Consider the following 19,438-nt stretch of genomic DNA (forward strand, 5'->3'; position numbering starts at 1 on the left):
TAACCATGACCATAACAGTATGAAAGAGGGAGGCTTCATTTAAAAATTGCTACAGTCATGTTTTTTCCATCTTCTTTATTCATTTTTTAAAATCTTTTCCTACAATCTTGCTCTCCTTTTTTTCTTCTAACCCATCTAACCCAACTGGAGAGAAAACGAACAACAGGTAACGGGGGAGGGTTGCGGGGAAAAGGTGCATTCCAGGGGTAAGAGGAGGGACTTATACATTACCTGCCAGAAAACTATCAGTCTTATCACATATGGTGGAGTAGTACGGCGGCTGGCTGTCGCCGGCTTCTTCGGAATCCTCCGCCCCGAGGTGGTGACTGGGCTCCAGCGGGTCGACGTCCTCCAGGTGGTCTGCTGCAAGCTTTCCCCCCAGCATGTAGTGGTGCTCATCTAGACTGCCAGGCTGGTTGACTCCCGGGTAGCCCAAAGGCATCAGGTCCACGGGTCTGCCGAACAGGTCGTCTGCCTGGGCGGCGGCAGCAGCTGACGGCAGGGTGAGCTCCTTGATGAGGGAGGGGTCCTTGGCCTCCTCTGGCAGCTGCTCCTCATTCTCCAAGGAGAAGATCCCTGGGCTCTTTCCGCAGCTCTCAGCCATGGAGTGGGCGTTGGAGTTGGATGTGGTGCAGTCGAAGCCGTAAGATGCCACAGAGTTGGCTGACTGAGGGGTGGTTCCACCTCCGTCCTCTTCGCCTTCTCCGGCTGGTGTGTCCCCCGCCTCCTCATCCTCCTCAAGAGCTGGCAGATTACAGGTGGGAGGAGGGCTTTCAAAACCGGCGCTCTCGTCTATCATAACTGGCGCATCAGGGTCGTTGATTTGCATCTCGCCCTCTGTGTCGCTTGCCTCGTCTCCTGAGGTGGATGGGGAGGACGGGGCGGATGCAGGAGCGGTTGGGGGTCCTGTTCCAAGGACCTCGTCGGCGGGGAGTGTCTCAGCCTCCTCCTCCTCTCCATCGCCTTTCTCCAAGTGAATACCCAGGTCCTGCTCCATGTCAGGCTGGACTGAAGCAGGCACTGGGGTCTGCTGTTTGTCAGAACGGGACTCCACCCCAGAGCTGCTGTCGTAGTCACGGAGCTCCTCTGGTGTGCTCGTCTCGCTGCTGCTATGAGCTGTGCTGCCCAGAGTGCCGGGCTGGGATGCGCCCACAGCTGGGGCAGCAAATAGGGCATGAGCCTCCTCGTCTGCTGAGCCCTTCATCTCCTCGTGGTGCTGCTGGGGCTCCTGCTCTGACTCAGGAGCAAAGGAAGGAGCGCTGCTGTCCAAACGGGCCTGGGCTGGAGACAGGATGGGCGTTTCAGATTCAGCAGCACCGTGGTCAGAAACAGGGCTGGGGGAGGAGACAGAGAGCAGAGATGCTGGTTGAGCCCAGGTATCACAGAAGGGGTTGGACTGGCCCCAGGAGGAGGTAGGAGGGACGCAAGGAGGAGGACCAGAGCGATTTAGGTTATCTAAACGCTCCTCCTCATTAAAGTCATCTTCGTCTACATTCCCACAGCTCTCTGTCACTCCTTCACTGTGCATCTCTACATCCTCATCCTCATCTTCATCATGCTCCTGCTGCTGGAAAGCTTTGTGATGCTCCTCTACTCTCTCTGAACTCAGGTCCATATCATCCACCCGCTCATCCTCTTCATCCTCGTCTTCCTCCTCCTCATTGGCCAGGGTTTCCACATTGGGAGAACCCATCAGATTACCATCTCCTTCAGAGCCGCGGAGGCTTGAGTCGACGAGGGCATCTGAGCTCTGGGTGCCCTCCAGTATTGCGGTGTGCTGGGTGCTGCTGAGGTCGGAGACTCCCTGCTGCCGACTGCTGGTGCAGCTGCTCACGTCCTCAGAGTCCATCCCAGACAGCTGGTCGTCACCGTGCCACCCTGCGGAGCCACCGAAGGCCGAGGACCTCACCTGGAACTCCTCAGAGGGCTGAGATGTGCTCATGTCAGTGACCAAGGATGAAGGCTGGTGGCCTAGTCTCCTCTGTTCCTCATCTTCATCCTCCTCCTCTTCATCGTCATCCTCATTTATCTCCTCATCAGCCTTTTCCACTGCCTCCTCCTTTTCATGAGGGGACATCAGGTCCCTGGAGGTGAAATCATCCATGGGCGAGACACCCAACAAGTGAGGTTGTGGCGTCATGCTGAAGGCCCCTGCAGATGCAGCTATGGAGGTAGGCATGAACAGGTTCTCCTTGTCTTCCTCCTCCTCCTCCTCTTCCTCCTCCCTTGTCTCCTGTGCCTCTTCATTCTCCTTTTCCTCTTCTGTCTGGACTAAACTCTGAGGAGCAAAGTCAGATAGAGCCTGGTTCCTGTCCCAGGGGTCAGACTGCATGTCGAGCAGAGAGGAGGCGTTCTGCGGCTCTCTGACAGGAGAAACAGGACCTGTTGGGGAACTAGGAGGAGACATGACAGTGGTTCCCAGGGAGGGAACTGAGTCGTTGGTAGACTCTTCGAATTTGAAGAGGTCCAGCTGAGCTGACGGCTGTACACTGGGGGCTGCTTCCTGGACTGGTTCAGCTCTTACATCTGTCTCTGCTGACACAGACAGGGGTTCTGGGAGGGGCTCAGGAGATGTTTCTCGTACTTGAACAGGACTTGGTTCCCGTTCAGGTTCCGGTGTCAGTTCTCGTACGGGTTCTGGTGTCGGTTCTCGTAAAGGTTCTGGTGTCGGTTCCCTTACAGGTTCTGGTGTCGGTTCGCGTATAGGTTCTGGTGTTGGTTCCCTTACAGGTTCTGGTGTCGGTTCCCTTACAGGTTCTGGTGTCGGTTCTCGTATAGGTTCTGGTGTTGGTTCCCATACTGGTTCTGGTGTTGGTTCCCGTACTGGTTCTGGTGTTGGTTCTCGCAGTGGTTCTAACACTGGTGCACACACTGGTTCTGGTGTGATGTCTGAAGTTTTTTCTTGCACTGCTTCATTCTGGCTGGGCGTCAGTTCCGGTGCGTCTGCAGCAGATGGCTCCACAGCTGCTTCTGGTTCCTCCGACCCGGCGATGGCAGCTGCCGCCGTAGCGATAGCTGCAGCAGCAGCTACAGCAGCGGCTATTTCCTTTTCAGGTTCCTTTTCTGCAGCTTTGGCGCCACGTTTCACTGGAGTTGGGGTGCTGCTGCCCACCGTTTTCTTGGGGGTGGAGGTCTTGGCTGCAGTGGTTTTGGATGCAGGGGTCTTGGAAGCATCCTTGCTAGGTGTGGGCTTACTTTCTGCTTTGGAGCGGTTGGGTGTCTTTGTGTCTGCAGCTTTACTGGCAGCAGGCTTTTTGGCGGTGACATCTGATTTTGAGGCGGTTTTGGGGGTCTCAGGTTTTGCCGGCTTTGTTGTAGAGGAGGGGCGAGTGAGGGGAGACTCAGGCTTTTTGGATGCTGAAGTGGCTGTTTTGGTAACATCTGGGGGAGAAAACACAGGACAAGGAACAGGCAAACATTATATAATTAAACTAAGTAACAGCATATTATAATGGACAAAAAAGCAATTCAATATGGAAGCTTTCTCTCTCAAACTGAGGATGTGGCACATTAAGTTTAAATGGATCAGATACATCCTTTCTTGTGCATCCCTGCTCATGACATTATCATTTTGTTTTGTGTTTTACCTTTTTTCACAGGGGTTGTGTTCCTGGATGTTTGTGATGCTGGAGGTTTGCCACCAGAGGGGGTAGTGGAGGTTAGTTTGGAGGCAGCAGGCTTGGCAGTGGTGGAGGAGGGGGTTTTAGGGGTGGCAGTTTTGGCTGTAGCTGGGGAGCTCTTGGTTGTGCTGGTAGTGGGTGGCCGGGTTGAGCCTGTGGCAGGACGAGGTGATGCTGCCGCGCCAGTTGAAGGCCTGAAGAAACAAGACAAAGAAGGTTGAGAGATACAGAGAGGTTCTTAAGCACAGACATCAGAGGCAGAGATACAATGCCGGTTTCAAATTACGAATACAATGATTCAATATCCCAAAGAGACGGGCATATTTGTGTTGTTGACTTCTTTATTTACAAAAAAATACTGATGATTGATTGAAAGTGACTGAGGCATTTGAGCTGTCAGGCCACAGCTGGAGGCAAACATCAGGTTTCTCCCTGATCCCTGTTGGTCAGCCCTAAACTGTAATTGCCTCAGAATGGTTCTGACAGGGAGCAAGACTTTGTCGTGTCATTCATTAGTCACTTGTACTGCCAGAGGATGCCCTAAAGACAGCACACATGAGCAAGACTGCTTGCATAAATTGCAAGACTAAGAAACAAATCATGTAGGGATAAGGAGAGGAGAGGCCTTTTTTAATGGGTGCACAAGCAGCCAAGAGCTCTGACCTAAAAAACTTTCACAGATGTGGCATAAGAAGCCTAATTCCACTGAGTACTTGTTAACATGTTTCCACAAGGGATTCGCCGCTGAAGACTTTCAAAGACAAGAGGGCAGACTGACAACTCATTTTTATTGATTCAAAACTCTACCTGGATCAGAATGAGAGATACATTACAGCTATGTTAAAGTCCTCACGCTGGTTTCCTGTCAGTTTTTGTATTGACTCAAAAACATTTTAGACTTGCTTTTAAGGCACTTCATTGCACCTGCCTATTTGTCTGACGTGCTTGCCTTGTATGAACCAGGTCAGCCCCTCAGGCCCTCTGGCACGAGTCTTGAAGTTGTTCCAAAGTGCAGCAAAAGAACTAAAGATACAGCTGGTATTTATGAGCAAGCCCACAATACGTCACATCCTTTCATGCCAAGGGGGGAAACAAAGCAGCGTTCACTGCTGTGCTGAAGAGTCGCTGTGTAGCTTTCAGCAGGTTGAATCCATCCAATCCAAAAATCCATTTCATCTAAAATAAATGTAATATTGTCTATGTATGTTATAGATGTGTATTATGTGCATTTAAAAGCTCCCAGCATTTACAGGCTGGGGGAAAGCCTTTAACCATGCCCCCTAACTATGACCAGACACTGACTGTATCTATTAGTTAGGCACCATGTATTTTATTGTCTTTGATCTATTTTATATTTTTATTACTTCACTTTTTTCTTGTGTCAGTCTCAAATTGTTTATATTTGTCGTTGTCTTATTATCAGCTTGTTCAGTCATCTGTTAAGCATACTAAATTGCTCTAACCTGTATGAAGGCAGCTATACAATTAAAGTTTGACAGATTGATTGATTATAGAAGACTATGAGCAAACAGCATGATGTGAGGAATCTGCATTTACTAAATAATACATCGACCGTGTCTTCAGTGTAGCAGCATCTAAGGCCAAGCTCACGCTTCCACAGGCTCATGACAAACTCCCCCAAGGGGCTTTGAAGTGAGGCAATCTGGACGGTGAGTCACAGTGGACCCCAGAGAGGCATCCCGACCCGAGTCAACCCTGTCCATGATCCCTCGTCTATACCCACTGCCCACGAGGGAATGACACTTGGGGTGGTGTGCATCAGCCTGCCTGCTTTGGCGGCCAGCCTGGCCCAGAAGCTGGCTTCTATGTCACATTTGAGCGAAGTAACCTACATCTAGTAGTCCTGACAATCTCGTGGGCCCAAGCTACACTAACTGCCTGTTTCTAAATAAAGAATTGAGCTAGTGCTGGTAGAAAGAGAACGGGGAGGTAGTGGGAGAGAGTGAAGATGTCTGGGACCATGTTAATCTTTAATACTGAAAGGAGAACAAAAATAACTTCTCAAAATCCCCCAGCTGGAGCCCTGGGCTGTGGTGAAAGCAGTACACTCATTGTACAAGGGCAGTGAAGAGGTGCGTGCTCTCCACAACCTGGCAAAGGTACTGAACACAGTTTTGGTAACATGAAATAAGATTAAAGCCAGGGAGCAACGGGTGGCAACACAATCAGGGTGTGGTCACGTCAGAAGTTCAAACAAGCTCTTACAGCTGATCCTCGTCGTTTAGAATTAGCTTTGGGGTAGTGAAAGGTGTGTTACTGATACTGAGGCTGTCGGATCATGTTGATGCAGTTTTACTGATATAAAAAACCACTAACACACTCATCTGTGACACACTGATGTTCTGTGTTTGGACCTGACTGGAAAATCAGCAAAATGCTGATGAAGACATTTGCTAATAAATGTGTTAGTGTTCTTGTAGCCAAACAAAACCCTCTCAGAACCTTGGAACAGATACGATGAAAATGTCTATCACGTGGCACAGTGGTGAAATGTTGGCTGCAGCGCTAGCTAAGGGAAAACTGTTTTAACAACAAATCTATTCTTTTAATCAGACAGTTTAGTCTGAGCAAATAAATTTTATCTAAAATACATTCTCTACTGGGAAGCTGACGGGTGGTCCAAAAAGTGGTGGGGAAAAAAAGATTCACTTAAGTATCGCAATTTTACATTTTACAGTGTTTCATTCAATTTTATAAAGTCTGAATTTATGTAATTCAAATGCGGAGCTGGAAAGAAGTTGCCTTGTTTATTGTGGTAATCCATGAGTAACATGACGTCGGACGAAGGATGGACCTTCAGCTGCACGAATAGCAACTGCCACAGCTCAAGTTTCTTAAGTTTTTTTTTAAAAAATTACATTCATTCGTGTTGTTATTTTACTTGAACTGTCTCCGTTTGATTCCACTCTCACCTGGTTCACCAGTAGTTACAGCAACTCAAATTCAGCCAGCCCAGCGCAAACTCCCAACCAGATGAGCAAACTTTCTGTTGCTGCCGTTACACAGATTAGAACCAGTCTGCTCTGACCCCGGTGCTGGGGTTTGCACTGCAACTGAAGATGTGTCTCCAAAGCTAAGGCTTGCTCTCCTGTCAGGGAATACTCTCCTAAGAGCGGGGAGAAGTGGAGACGCTGTGGATTGACTAGTTCTTGTGTCATTTGTGGGCTGAGAGGGAGTGAGAGTAGGAGACAAAACTGAGCAAATCAATGCACTGTGCACAGCATTGATATTGTGGCAGTCTCCACAGATGAGTCAATGTATGGGGAACACTGCAGGGACAGCTAAATGTAGCCGTTTAAGATAACTTCAAAATGTATATGATTTTTCTTTTTTGCATGTACGTTTTACTAAGTAGGTAAGTAATGTAAATTTAATATAGCACCTTTGATAGAGTAAGGTTTAACTGCAGTAACCATAAAAACAGTTAGCCTCTTAGTTTATTTGCAATTTAAAAGTAAGAGACTGACCGACTTACTGTAGATATGTGTTGTTTTTGGAAATATGTCTCATGATATACAGCCTTAAAAGAGTATGATTCAACTTTTTCCCATGGTCTTCAAAAAGTAAACAAAATTCACAATAAATCGTAACAATGAATGGCAACACTTAAATATCAAAATACATATCAAATCAGTACCCAAGTATCATGATAGTAATGAATCGTGAGATAAGCATATGGTCCCAGCCCTACCACAAAGTTTTGCGTCCTTAACTTAAATTAAGAAACACTGAATGAGATGTTAAGATTTTAAGCTTGACATTGTTTGCCAGTGGACAAGATGTTAAAAGGTGAAATGAGAATAAGCTCTTGAAAAAGGATGTTTGAGTCTGTGGTGCCTGAGTTAGAGAGTAAAAGATAAGAAAAGAATTACAGGGCAAGGAGAGAATTAAAAGATAGAGGACCTGGCATTAGAGATGAAGTATGCTGAGGGGATATTCAGAGAGAGCATTCACAATAATCTGTCTGATAAAAGGAATATGGATAATCCAAAAGGGCAGGACAGCTTCAGAGAGTGCTCGAAATGAACCAGGCCACTGAGAGAGAGAAAGAGGGAGGAGTGAGATAGAGACCAAGACAGAGAGAAAGAGATGGGACGGAGGGGCCAGATAATACTCATCCGATTAAACATTATCTTCTATCAATGTCTTCTTCTTCCTTATCACAGAATACAGACATAAACCCGTTACAGTATTTAAGAGACCAGGCCACAGCAAAATAAGGTCTTGTGTTGTTGTGAGATCAGAAGTTTAACAACACTTGGCCGTGGTGACAATGCCTGGATACAGTGATGCATTGATGCCTGAATAATTTTAAGCGTCCATTCATTCTGTAATTATGCTCACTGTCAGCTGAATGACAGAGAGGCCTGTAAGAGTTATTGTACTCTTTAAATGATTCTATTTTAACTCAATGGGCAGCTTGTAAGAAGCTGTGTTCATTGTTCACATGTCACCACAGGCCTCGAGGAGAGAAACAACACCATGAATCGGGGTTAAGGCAAATGTTGGACAGAAAGCCCAGAAATGCACTGGAGCTGAAAAATGGGATGACTGACAGTTAGATGCTGCAGGCGCACTGAGGCACACAGAAAAAAACACTAAAGTTCGCCTTGGTGGCCTGAGGATCATTAATAACATTCTAGATTTATTGCAACTACACACTTGTGTGAACGGTTGCCTGCTGGTGCTGCTTTGCTGTGATACAACAAGAGTCAGGCTATGATTTAAATAATGAGATGCACCATGAAAGGGGCAAATGAGTAAGCAGGAGCTAAGCAAGCATGCAGGCAGGCAGACATGTTCCCTGCAGGAGAGGCGAGAAACCGTGGAGGAAGGACCTCCCTCCTCTCAAGACAAAAAGCAAATTAAAGATGATGCTGTGTTAATTAAGCACCAGAAATATGGAGGCAGGATCTTCACCCTGGTTTACGTGGCCACAATCATGTGACTGAGGGCACTTTGGGAATTTTACTGTTAAATGAGCCTGATCAGAGCTCTCCTCTCTAAATGGGACCGACGCTTTTGTAATGAATCTTTATGGGACAATAGGAGCCAGTTGGCACTCACTGTGGTGGACTAAGCCACAGTGGTGTCTGCCTCTTCTGCAGCCGCAGCAAAGCAGGAAGCTGCTCCCTGCTCTCTGTGTATAGATAAAATCCACCTAAACCTGATCAACAGTTCATGTACTGTACTGTGCAGAATCCGAGTGTAGCCCAAATACAATATAAGATACTCTGGGTTCAAATTCAACATCTCTCTATCTGTCTGATATTAGACACAATTGTCGACTTGTTAGTTCACTGTGAACTCTGTTTCCATCTTCAATCTGACACTGCATCCACTCCAACTGATTTCTGTGGGGAAGGGGGATTTGATTTTCCTTAACCAATTATTAGAGGCCATCTAATCTAATGTCATTTTTAGTCCACACTGATGCATAGTCATGCCATCATACCTGTTGAAAGTGAAGCGGAGTGAAGTCAAACACACTGTGATGTTGGGTAATGTTGAGAAGACTACCTGGATGTTAGTTAGTCCCGCCCAAGGCGCTAATTGGCTAATCGAGTCCCCCTGTGGTGCTCATTTGTCCGTTATTAATTAACTGGGAAACCACTTTTTCAGTGTTTACTGGAGTAAGTCATTGAAAGGTCTGGACTCAGGCATGTATCATTTCTGTCACTCCATTACCAAAGAAAAATTTGTATATAACAGAATCCAGTTTTAATTTAACAAAAAAGTTGAAAGTACTCTGAACTATAAAGCTCTCCGATATTCTCTGTCCTTTTAATATTCAAGTGTTTCTGGTAGAATAAAGGAGAAAAGAAGGTCGTAGTATCAGCACGGCCATCTCTAACGACTCTACAAAATATTAATGATGTCAATCTAGATGCAGCCAATATCTACAAATCTACATCAATCACAAAGGTGATTTTTTCAGTGAAGTAAATTAGATGGAGAAGAAAGAGATGAGACAATTTAAATGGGGAATGTTCAAAAAGATCAAAATATTTATATACATATATATGTGTATATACATACATATATATATATATATATATATATATATATATATGCTTATTTATGCTTAAAAGTAGAGCGACTGATATGTGGGTCTGGTACACAGAAAAAAACAGTTTTCTGCTATATCTGGTACATCTATCACATGTCTGCTGCATGAGTGAACACATCTACAAACACACCCTTGCACACTCAAACCTTTGTCTCACACTCAAACATGCACGCCTCCTTCTGCCCGTCTTTCCTTCCCTCTCTCCGACTCATTCCCACTAAATCCATCTGGTAATTGGCTCTGCGGCTGCGCCTCTATACCATCATGGCAGCAGAAGACTGCAACACAGAGTCATCTGCCACACCCATGGCAGGATGGAGGATTTACAGGCTGCACAACATGTCGTCTGTTTCATGCTGGACAGTAGAACGGTGTCTGGGGTACGGACCCTGACGGCTGCTTGCCACACACACACACACACACCAGTGCCGGACCATTACATCAGCGGTAATTTGTTAGATCATGAGGAGGGTTGCATTCAATTCACTCACTGCAATAAAAATTTATCATCCCTGAGGGACCATCAATGAGGAAAACAGCATGACTAATGTGGGAACATGGGTGGCTGAGAGGATGGCAGGAAAGAGACGGCAAAAATGGAAAACCACCTGATCGCCTGTCAGTGAGCTCGTCCCACTTCCTCCTCTGGGTTTGTATAATATGGACTGAATACCCTTCCTCTGTCCTCTAGTCTACTATAGGGTAAAATTCCCCTCTGCTTCACACAGAGATACCCTCTGGTCCTCGGCTTCTTTCTTCCACCTCTGCCTCCACACACACACACACACACACACAAACACACACATTCATGCACACAGCTCGCACTCTCTGCATGCATAGCCTTCACACTCTGTATGTATCTTTGGCAGCAGTGATGGGAGCTCAGCAGGGACACATGACTTATTCAGCCATGTAGCCTCCATACTGAACTGCCACCATTTTTGTTTCTCTTCACTCTACTGCATCCGCAGACAGCAGGGCAGGCAGGAGAAAGCAGCTCAGCGGCACGTGCGCACGTACCACGTGTTCAGCAAGCCAGCATGTATGCCTCCCTTCCCCCTTTACCTCCACATCACATTGAGTAATACACCAGCAAATGAACACATGCTCCACATCCTAATTACACGCTGCTCCTACCAAGGATGCCTTCATACTGTATACATATATACATGACAACACCTATAAGATCAGTCATAAACTGGACACAAATCACTCTTCAGCCCGAGAAAGACAGAAATTGGTTAATATTCATGCACACAAGCTGTAACATAAGCTGTTAGCATACATACACATGATGTTCAAACAGCCCATAATGATTTCTACTTTCTCCATTTCCACACTAATCAGACTCACACTGCCACAAGCGGCGTGCTGCGGGCAATCAGCTTCAAACAGCAGGTGTACGCACACACACATGCACGTACACTCACATTCAACACAGACACACACCAAAATCTTGACTCAGTTTTTATACACACATCAATCATAACATATGATGCATAAACAATTATGCGTGTCACGGTAACTACCTATGTTGGACAATAAAGGATTTTATTAAGACCATTTTATGTCATTGATATGATAATATAATAACATAATAACATAATAATGCAAGTGCAGCCTTTCAAAGAGTAATAAACTTTTAATTCTGAAGAATATTCAGTCATTGAAACAGGGATGTGAAAAAAAAATCAACTTTTTTGTAAAAAATAAATAACACCTGCTAATATTTACAAAAAAATACATATAAAATTATATACATTTCTCAGTTTGGGACTTAAAATTTGTCCAACAAAACCATGTGGGGCCTTTTGCAATTAATAGACCACTAGACAACAAAGCTCCACGAACACCGCAGTTACGCCCATAATCCAGTTGGTGTGCTGCAGTCAGCTCCCAGGTGTGGACGGCCTGTAAATCAGGCGGTTTGCTGGTGAATTTACGGAGTGGAAGAGGAAGTTGTTTAAGGGTAAAACTACAAACGACGGGCTTCTTGGCTCATTGTGAGGGGTTGGCAAGCTCACGTTCGTTTCTTAGCTACTGAAATGCTGTGACGTTTGGACTCATCTATACAGAAAGGCTACCTTTCTTACAACTAAACGTGGATAACTAAAACTTTTTTTTATTTACATGAGCTTTCAAATGAGTCAAAAGTTTTAAAAGGTTTACTGTGTCACAAAAATAACCAGACAAGGATTGCGCCGTAATTAAGAGTCATCCGCATCAACAGCTAAAGAACCTAATTTAATTTTGCTAAAACCTCCAGCTGAGCAGGAGGATCAAACACTTGAGTGGCCTTAAATCAGACTGATGTCACTTAGTGAACCTGCATTTGCTCTGCACTCTTATTTATCTGATAACTGGAACCTGCTGCAGATTGAATTAAATCAATTGAGCCTGGAGAGTAACACTGAGTAAGTTGAGAGAACCACTGCCGGTGTGTGTGCGTGACAGCAGAGGCAGGGTGTGTCTGATGTAGCAATTAATGTGTCCGTCTCTCTCCACCACTCTGCTGATAGCAGGTCTGAGTTAAGGATTGAGTGAGGTTAGAAAAGGGCAAAATCTAATTAAAGCAGAAATTTATGGCCCTGTCGAAGCACATCATACATACAAATGCTGACGTGCACAGTCACACGCACACACACTTTGCCTACAAGGGTACGTGGTGCTGTCAGAAGAGCCCATCATCAGTAATGGTTATACCTCTCTCATGGGGATTCATATGTAGGTCTACTGCAGATAAATCCTTCTTTGGGCTACACATCTACTGTGTGTACACACTTTGCTCGCTCATACACTAACAGCAGAAAATACTGCATCTAAAGCGCACTTAAATACACACTATTAATCCAATATTAACCTGATTCCAACATTAGCCTCGGCTAGATTTCAGCTCAGTCTCTCATTAGTCTTGTTATTTAAAAGCCCGGCATGTCACTTGATGACTGTTCTATGAGTAAAACAATGGCTGCGTGGGAGCACAAGCTGGGTATTGACTTTGCTGATGAGGAGTGAAAAGGGGCGATTGATAGGAACCATACAAGCTCATCAAATGCTGGACTTAAGCCCCGTTTCCACCAAGCAGTACGGTACAGTACTGTGTGGTCACTTTTCTTCCATTTCCACTGTGAAAAGTTGTGGATGGTACCAATAGAACCGTTCTGTACCGTCCCCATGTTTGGTCCCCCCTCTGTTGGGGTACCTAGCACACAGATCTGGTACTAAAAGGTGGAGCTGTGAACACTGCAGTCTGATTGGTCAGTAGAGGACGGTCACTCTGCTCAGGGCTGAATTGTGGCTGGTTTTGAGGCTCATGTAACCACTGTTCATACTGTGGAGAGATTTATTAGTAAACTGTAATTATAAAATGAAAAGATGTTTTGCTGTCTGAGAAAATAACTCACCACGCCGACTGCCACCAACTCTTAAGTTGGTATATTAACTAACATTAACTTTGACCATTAATGCAGTTTTTATATGACATACACTTATAGTAATAAGTGGATTTTTATATGTGCATGGAGGATTATATGTATTAATTTCGACTGGCTTATGTGAACTGCATATATTCTAATCCTCATTCAGAGAAAAAAAAAGCATCACAGAGCGTTGTTGCTGTGGGTTGCAGCAACACTAAACCCCTGAGCTTGCCTGAGAAGGACTAAATGCACAAACCCAACATTTTTAAATATCCCATGGAGAGAGACTCTCACTGTAGCCTGTTTTACTTTGTTCTGACAATGTCGGCGTGCAGCCTCGTTCTGTGGACGATAAACAAGGTGCAGACTGATAAAGGAGGAAATACAGTGAGTGCTGGACGGAGCAGTGAGTGACAACAACCAACATTTAAGAGTGCTGTTTGCAGTGGAAACGCTAGGGTCTAGGTACCATGTCTGAAGGGTTACTTTTAGTTCCAAAGGTACCATACTGAAAGTGTTTGGTGGAAACGGGGCTTTAGACTCATCCAGTTCAGGGTCCTACACAAGGTTCATCTCCCTAAAGCCCTGCTGTATGAAACATATCCAAAGGTAGAGCACAGGTGTGAAAGAGATCACGCGTATTTTTGCAACTTTAGTCACATCTTTCATTCCATTCACCACTTCATGCCTGTGTCTATAGGCCATGAAAAAATATTGTGAGAGACTCATTTCACACAAAGGTGTTGAGGAGTGTGAAATGTAAATGTTATGATAGATTAATAATTACTCAATCCACAGAGAACTGGGTGAACATTTAGTGTGTCAGTAGTTTTGAACAAAACCACCCTGAAAGTTCACAAAGGTCACACAATGAGCATTCTGTACCACAGTGGTGATTACCAACATGCCCTTGTGTAATACTTTTTAATTAGATGTTTGCACATCAAGCTTTAATCTGAGCGTAATCTCAGCAATCCAACTGCTACCCAAAGCACGTGGTGTGTGTGTGTGTGTGTGTGTGTGTGGTGACCTCAGGGATTTTCATGTGAAACACCTTGCTGTCAGGTGGAAGGAAGTGCCTGGCAATTTAGCGTGTAGGTGTAGGTCATGTGAGTCTGTTGGCACTGACTAAATAGAGAAGAGAAATTAATTGTACTTGTGATCGCATCTTTTGTGTTATGTACGTATTCCGCACCTCGATCAGAGCTGTCATCTGCTCTATTGGATTTCTGAAGCCAACATCAATTATCATATTTGACAAAATTTCAGCAGATATATTTTTTTTTCCCTAAAAACAGGTAACTAGAGTAATTAGAGTATTTCCGAAAATGTCAAATACAGCTGTGACAACAACAGCATTACCAGCATTATCAAGTGATACTACCCAGTGATGAGGTTATCACCGTCATAACCACTTTGAGCTGATATAATAAATGTATTAAAAATGCAGTTCTTTGGCTCTGATGCAGCCCCTCTCTCTGCCATCTCCCGCTCTGTAGCTTTGCTTAATGTCCCACCCACAGCACTATCTAATAGGTTACTCGTCATGAGTCATATCCCATCAAACCTGAAGGCTACCGTGCCACAGACAGATAAGAAGGAGACCGGAGCTGCTCCCTGTGCAGTCGGAGCTGTGTTATGTACATATGTTGGTTGTTCAACATGCTACCAAAACACGCTGTCTATGCAGTAGAAATATAGATACTTTTGAAATAGGTGCTACAGGACCAGAGGAAACAAAAAAAAAGGGCAGTAGCATTTGCTTTTGCTCAAGAGGTAGAAAAATGCACTGCACCACATCGGACCTATAAATGCTCCCGCTACTGGGTGACATAATGCAAGCTTGGCTATTCTGACAATATAACGGTCTGCTAGTGACAGACAATCTTGTATTAAAGTTAAAAAATACGCTAAAATATGTTTCTGAAAATATTTCAGGAGAGAAATTGGCAACACAGTCACAGAATCTTGGTTCATATTTGAACAGCACTACTTAGATTTAGTTTAATCACAGTTAAATCAGCCTCCATTTTCATGCAGCAAAGAGTATGGTGCCATATTCCTGTTCACAAACTTTCATATTACAACTATACAGTGCACAAAAATATGTTTCAGAAAACATTTAGGGTGAGAAACAGGCAATAAAGTAACAGAATCTTGGTTATCTTTTATCAGCACTGCATGTTTTACGGTTTAATCAGAGTTTAGCCTGAGTTTGAGAGAAAGAGACTCTTTGTGTCTGTGGTGACAGGAAGGGCATACGAATAAGTGGAAGTACAATCTGTAATTTGAGCAACAGCCCCAGAGCCAGCTTAAATCATCCAGCAGATTGAGCTAAGAGATGAGAAGGGAGATCTGGGCGCTGGTAAGATAAAGGAAGTTCACCACAGTTCATTTACACATACTACCCACACTGTTGTGAAACAAAGATGGTTGAAAACTAAACTATCCCTTTAAGCATCTTGCTTGCAGTGTGTGGTTGTTTTCTGGTTTCTATATGTTATAATAGGTTTTCTACAAGTGGTTAAATCTGTTTGACGCAAGAGTTTCAGACTAAACAATGTGTCTTCACAGACGTACCGACATGGTGACATAACACATCATACCGCACACCATGGTGGCTTAATAGTGAGGAAAAAAGACGCCATTGCTCTAAGAAACAAACAAACAAGAAGTGAAGGCAGCGGGATGAGCGGCTGTAAAAAAAAAAAAAAAAAAGAACAGACTCCCACAGGCTCTATCTGATCACGATCATCACTATCTCAGACAAAGGACTCCTTCAGTCTCGTCTCCTGGTCTGTCGCCAAGTCACCTCCGGACCCAACACCATGCACACAGTGTGACTCAGGTGAGGAACACATGCTGACCTGAATGAACACAAACACTCGCAACACACGCTTCTGTACAAAAACGCACGCAAACGCTCACTCTAAAGAAACATTAGGAGCTTTCTCTTGTTCTCAATTTATTCTTCCAACTGCCCCCCCCTCCTCCCTGCTCCGAACCCCACTCCTCCCCAAAACTTGGTTTATTAATAATGCTGCTGTATAATGCTTGCTCTGGTGAATCCCTGCAAGGCATTCCTCTAAGGCTTGTTCTGACATTGGCTGGTTGCTGGCCTACTTATACCCGGCCCTTCCAAGCCTCTATGTGGGGAATCATTGTCCCTCATTCCTCCAGGGTGTTTTTTCTTTAACAGGGTCTCCTTTGAACCTGCAGCCAAGTGAAGCCTTTTGAACCAACGGCTTCTCTTCTTGGCACTGAGCAGATTTATAATGCTGAATTTAGTCTCCGCAATTCTTATCTATTCGGCAACTTATTCAGATTTCTCTCATGGAGCAAATTTGCTTATGTGCAAGCAAATCACTGGAAAGGCTTTTAACAAAAGGAGCCTGCTCATAAAATTTTAGCCTGAAGGATGTCTGAGAAGAGGACCAATTATAGACGGCTGCCTGTGCTGTCTAAAGACACACAGAAAATCTCTTTCAGACGTGTGCGTGTATGCAGACACACACTCCAGCAAAGTGACGCTTCGATTCTACACAAATGTCACACCTACCTGGTTGTCTTGGAAACAGGAGGCTTGGGTGAGGCAGTAGAGCTAGGCTTGGTGGGAGTTGCAGACGCAGTCTTGGAAACTGGTGAAGTGAAGAGGAGTAAGAGAGGAGAGGAAACAAGGGAGTAGAGAAGAGGAGAGGAAACAAGGGGGTAGAGAAGAAGAAAGAAAAATGGAGAGAGGAGAGGAGAGGAAAGGAGACGAGATGAGACAAGACGAGATGAGGGAGGAGAGAGGAGGAGCAGAGGAAAACAAGGGAGGAGAGGAGAGGAGACAAAGGAGGAAGAAAGGTAGGAGAGAAGAGGAGAGGAAACAAGGGAGGAGAGAAGAGAGGAGAGGAAACAAGGGAGGAGTGTAGATAAGAGGAGGCAAGGTAGAAGAGAGGAAACAATGGAGAAGAGAAGACAGAAGAAGAAACAAGGGAGGAGTGGAGAGGAGGCAAGGTAGGAGAGAAGAGGAGAGGAGAGGAAACAAGGGAGGAGAGAGGAGAGGAGAGGAAACAAGGGAGGAGTGGAGAGGAGGCAAGGTAGGAGAGAAGAGGAGATGAGCGGAAACAAGGGAGGAGAGAAGAGAGAAGAGGAAACAAGGGAGGAGTGAAGAGGAGAGGAGGCAAGGTAGGATAGAAGAAGACAGAAGAGGAAACAAGGGAGAAGAGAGAAGAGGAAACAAGGAAGGAGAGGAGAGGAGGCAAGGTAAGAGTAAAGAAGAGAGGGGAGGAAACAAGGAAGGAGAGGAGAGGAGAGGAGAGGAAAAAGTAAAGAAACATCAGAACCATCAGAGCAGTATTGTATATGACAGTATATATAGTAACATATATCACAGATATAGGTCATGTCATAAGGATCTGGGGCAAATGCATTTCTAGATTACCAGCAGTCACTGTGGCATGTGTAATATGTGTGCTCAATCCATCCTATGTGCATGTATCCGCGTGTCATCACATTACAGTCAACACTCCTCATTAGAGCAGAGCTGAGAAAACATTTCACGCTACACTTCCTGTGTATGTGTTTTTTCCCTCATAGCCTACATTCTGAATCACACTTTGCAACTTTATGTTTTGTGATGACATTTTCACCAACCTGGGGGCTTTTTAGCAGCAGCTGCAGTGGTGCTGGTTTTGACACCATTAGCAGTTGTTGTGGATGGTGTCTTTTTGGCTGCTGTCGTTCCGGTCATCGACTTTGCGCCATTGGTGGCAGGGGCAGGCCCTGTGGCTTTCTTCTCACCCACTTTGCTCTTGGAGGCTGGGGCTGCGGCCGGAGCTGTTGGTTTTTTGGAGGGAGCTGGGGTAGGGGTGGTCTTTTTGGCCGCAGCAGGTCCTGTCTTCTTAGCCACTCCATTGGTCTGGGGCTTAGACACGCCATTCGACAGGCGGTTCTGGGATCCGTTGGGCCGTGACCCAGATGTGGTCTTGGTTGCGCTGGTGGCGCCAGGTTTCGTCTTGGTTGTGGTCTTGTTGGCAGCCTTGGCTTTGGAGTCTCCTGAAGTCTTGTTGCTGGGCTTATCAGCTGGGGTTTCCTTGGCCTGGTCTGGCTGGGGTTCCTCCTGGCCTGTTTCTCCTGCAGGTTGCTGTGGCATCTCCTCCTCCGCCGGACTGGCTGCCTCGTTGGGCTCCTGTCCTGCGGCTGGTGCTGCCTCATTTACTGGGTTGGATTCCAATGTTTCCATTGGCTCCAGCGCCGCCGTGGCAACCCCATCCGGCTTCATCTCCCCTTGAGTGGTAGTGGTCCGTCTCTGCAGGGCAGGGCTGACTTAGATCTCACAGGATGGCCACAGGTCTACAGGCTTTCTGAGACAGCACGGTCTGGTCTATGAAGAGACAGAATACAGTACAACACAGTCAACAGCAAGACCAGACATGAAAAGCAGTGTGTTGTCTCTACTATCAGTACACAGAGCACCAGGAATGTTGTCAGCTCCAGGAATCAGATAAAGAGATGGATTGTATCTCCTTACAGCTTCAGCATCACACACACACAGAAATATTTTTATACAAGTGTCCAAGTGCTAAAAGTACGGTTGGGTACCGAACTTCGTACTTCTAAAAGTACCGACCAAATTACAGAAGTACAACAGAGTACTGATTCTCATTAAATCCATCTGTGCCAAATTTTGGTACCTGAGAGCACATCTGGGTGAAAGCACGGATTTAGATAAGAGATGGAAGTGCTGCAAAGCGCCCCTAAGCCGGCTATGAACAAGGAAGCTCTGCAGAGCTGCAGGGGTCAAATTCAGCCAGGAAACAGAAGCCCCCCAAAGCTGGGAAGCCAGCCACAGCGCTCCACGGCTCATCCGTCAGCTTCCTAGCAACTAAAACTATTGATCTGCAGCAATATTTTCGACATCTTGTCTATTTTGTTTTCCGAATTATTTTAGCTATAGGCTTGTGTCACTGCTAGAGGAGCACACAAGTAGTAGAAAGCAAAGAAAAAAGGGGTCACTGGGTACAAGTATCGGATTACAGGTACAATAAATGGTACCGTATCAGTTCAAAAGTGAAAGGTACCCAACCCTAGTTAACAGGCAAAGTAACTGCAGGACATAAATGGAACAGGACATGCCATTATAATTTATCGATTGAACTGTTGCATCATCCAGGAGAGGACTGAAGCCTAGCTAGGACAATGCAATACACAGAGAAAGACACAGCACAAAAAAGGCGGTCATACAAAAACAAATCACAGCTTCATAAGTCGTGCTCGGAGGGAAGCAATTAGATCAACACATTTCATGTTATGTTTTCTGTCTC

General features: G+C 45.4%; 1 protein-coding gene across 1 annotated transcript in view; it reads right to left on the reverse strand.

Moving 5' to 3' along the window:
- The window catches only part of prr36b (proline rich 36b), a 39,920-nt gene that overhangs the window by 4,464 nt on the left and 16,018 nt on the right, over window positions 1–19,438 (reverse strand). The window contains exons 2-5 of the mRNA XM_033644558.2: window positions 17,769–18,498; window positions 16,690–16,768; window positions 3,588–3,814; window positions 232–3,381 (exon numbers count right to left, since the gene is read on the reverse strand). Of these exons, the coding sequence (XP_033500449.2) occupies window positions 232–3,381; window positions 3,588–3,814; window positions 16,690–16,768; window positions 17,769–18,396 (4,084 nt within the window). The 5' untranslated portion in view covers window positions 18,397–18,498. The remainder of the gene's footprint in view (window positions 1–231; window positions 3,382–3,587; window positions 3,815–16,689; window positions 16,769–17,768; window positions 18,499–19,438) is intronic.

This window comes from Epinephelus lanceolatus, chromosome 18 (assembly GCF_041903045.1).
Source record: "Epinephelus lanceolatus isolate andai-2023 chromosome 18, ASM4190304v1, whole genome shotgun sequence".
Taxonomy (NCBI): Eukaryota; Metazoa; Chordata; class Actinopteri; order Perciformes; family Serranidae; genus Epinephelus; species Epinephelus lanceolatus.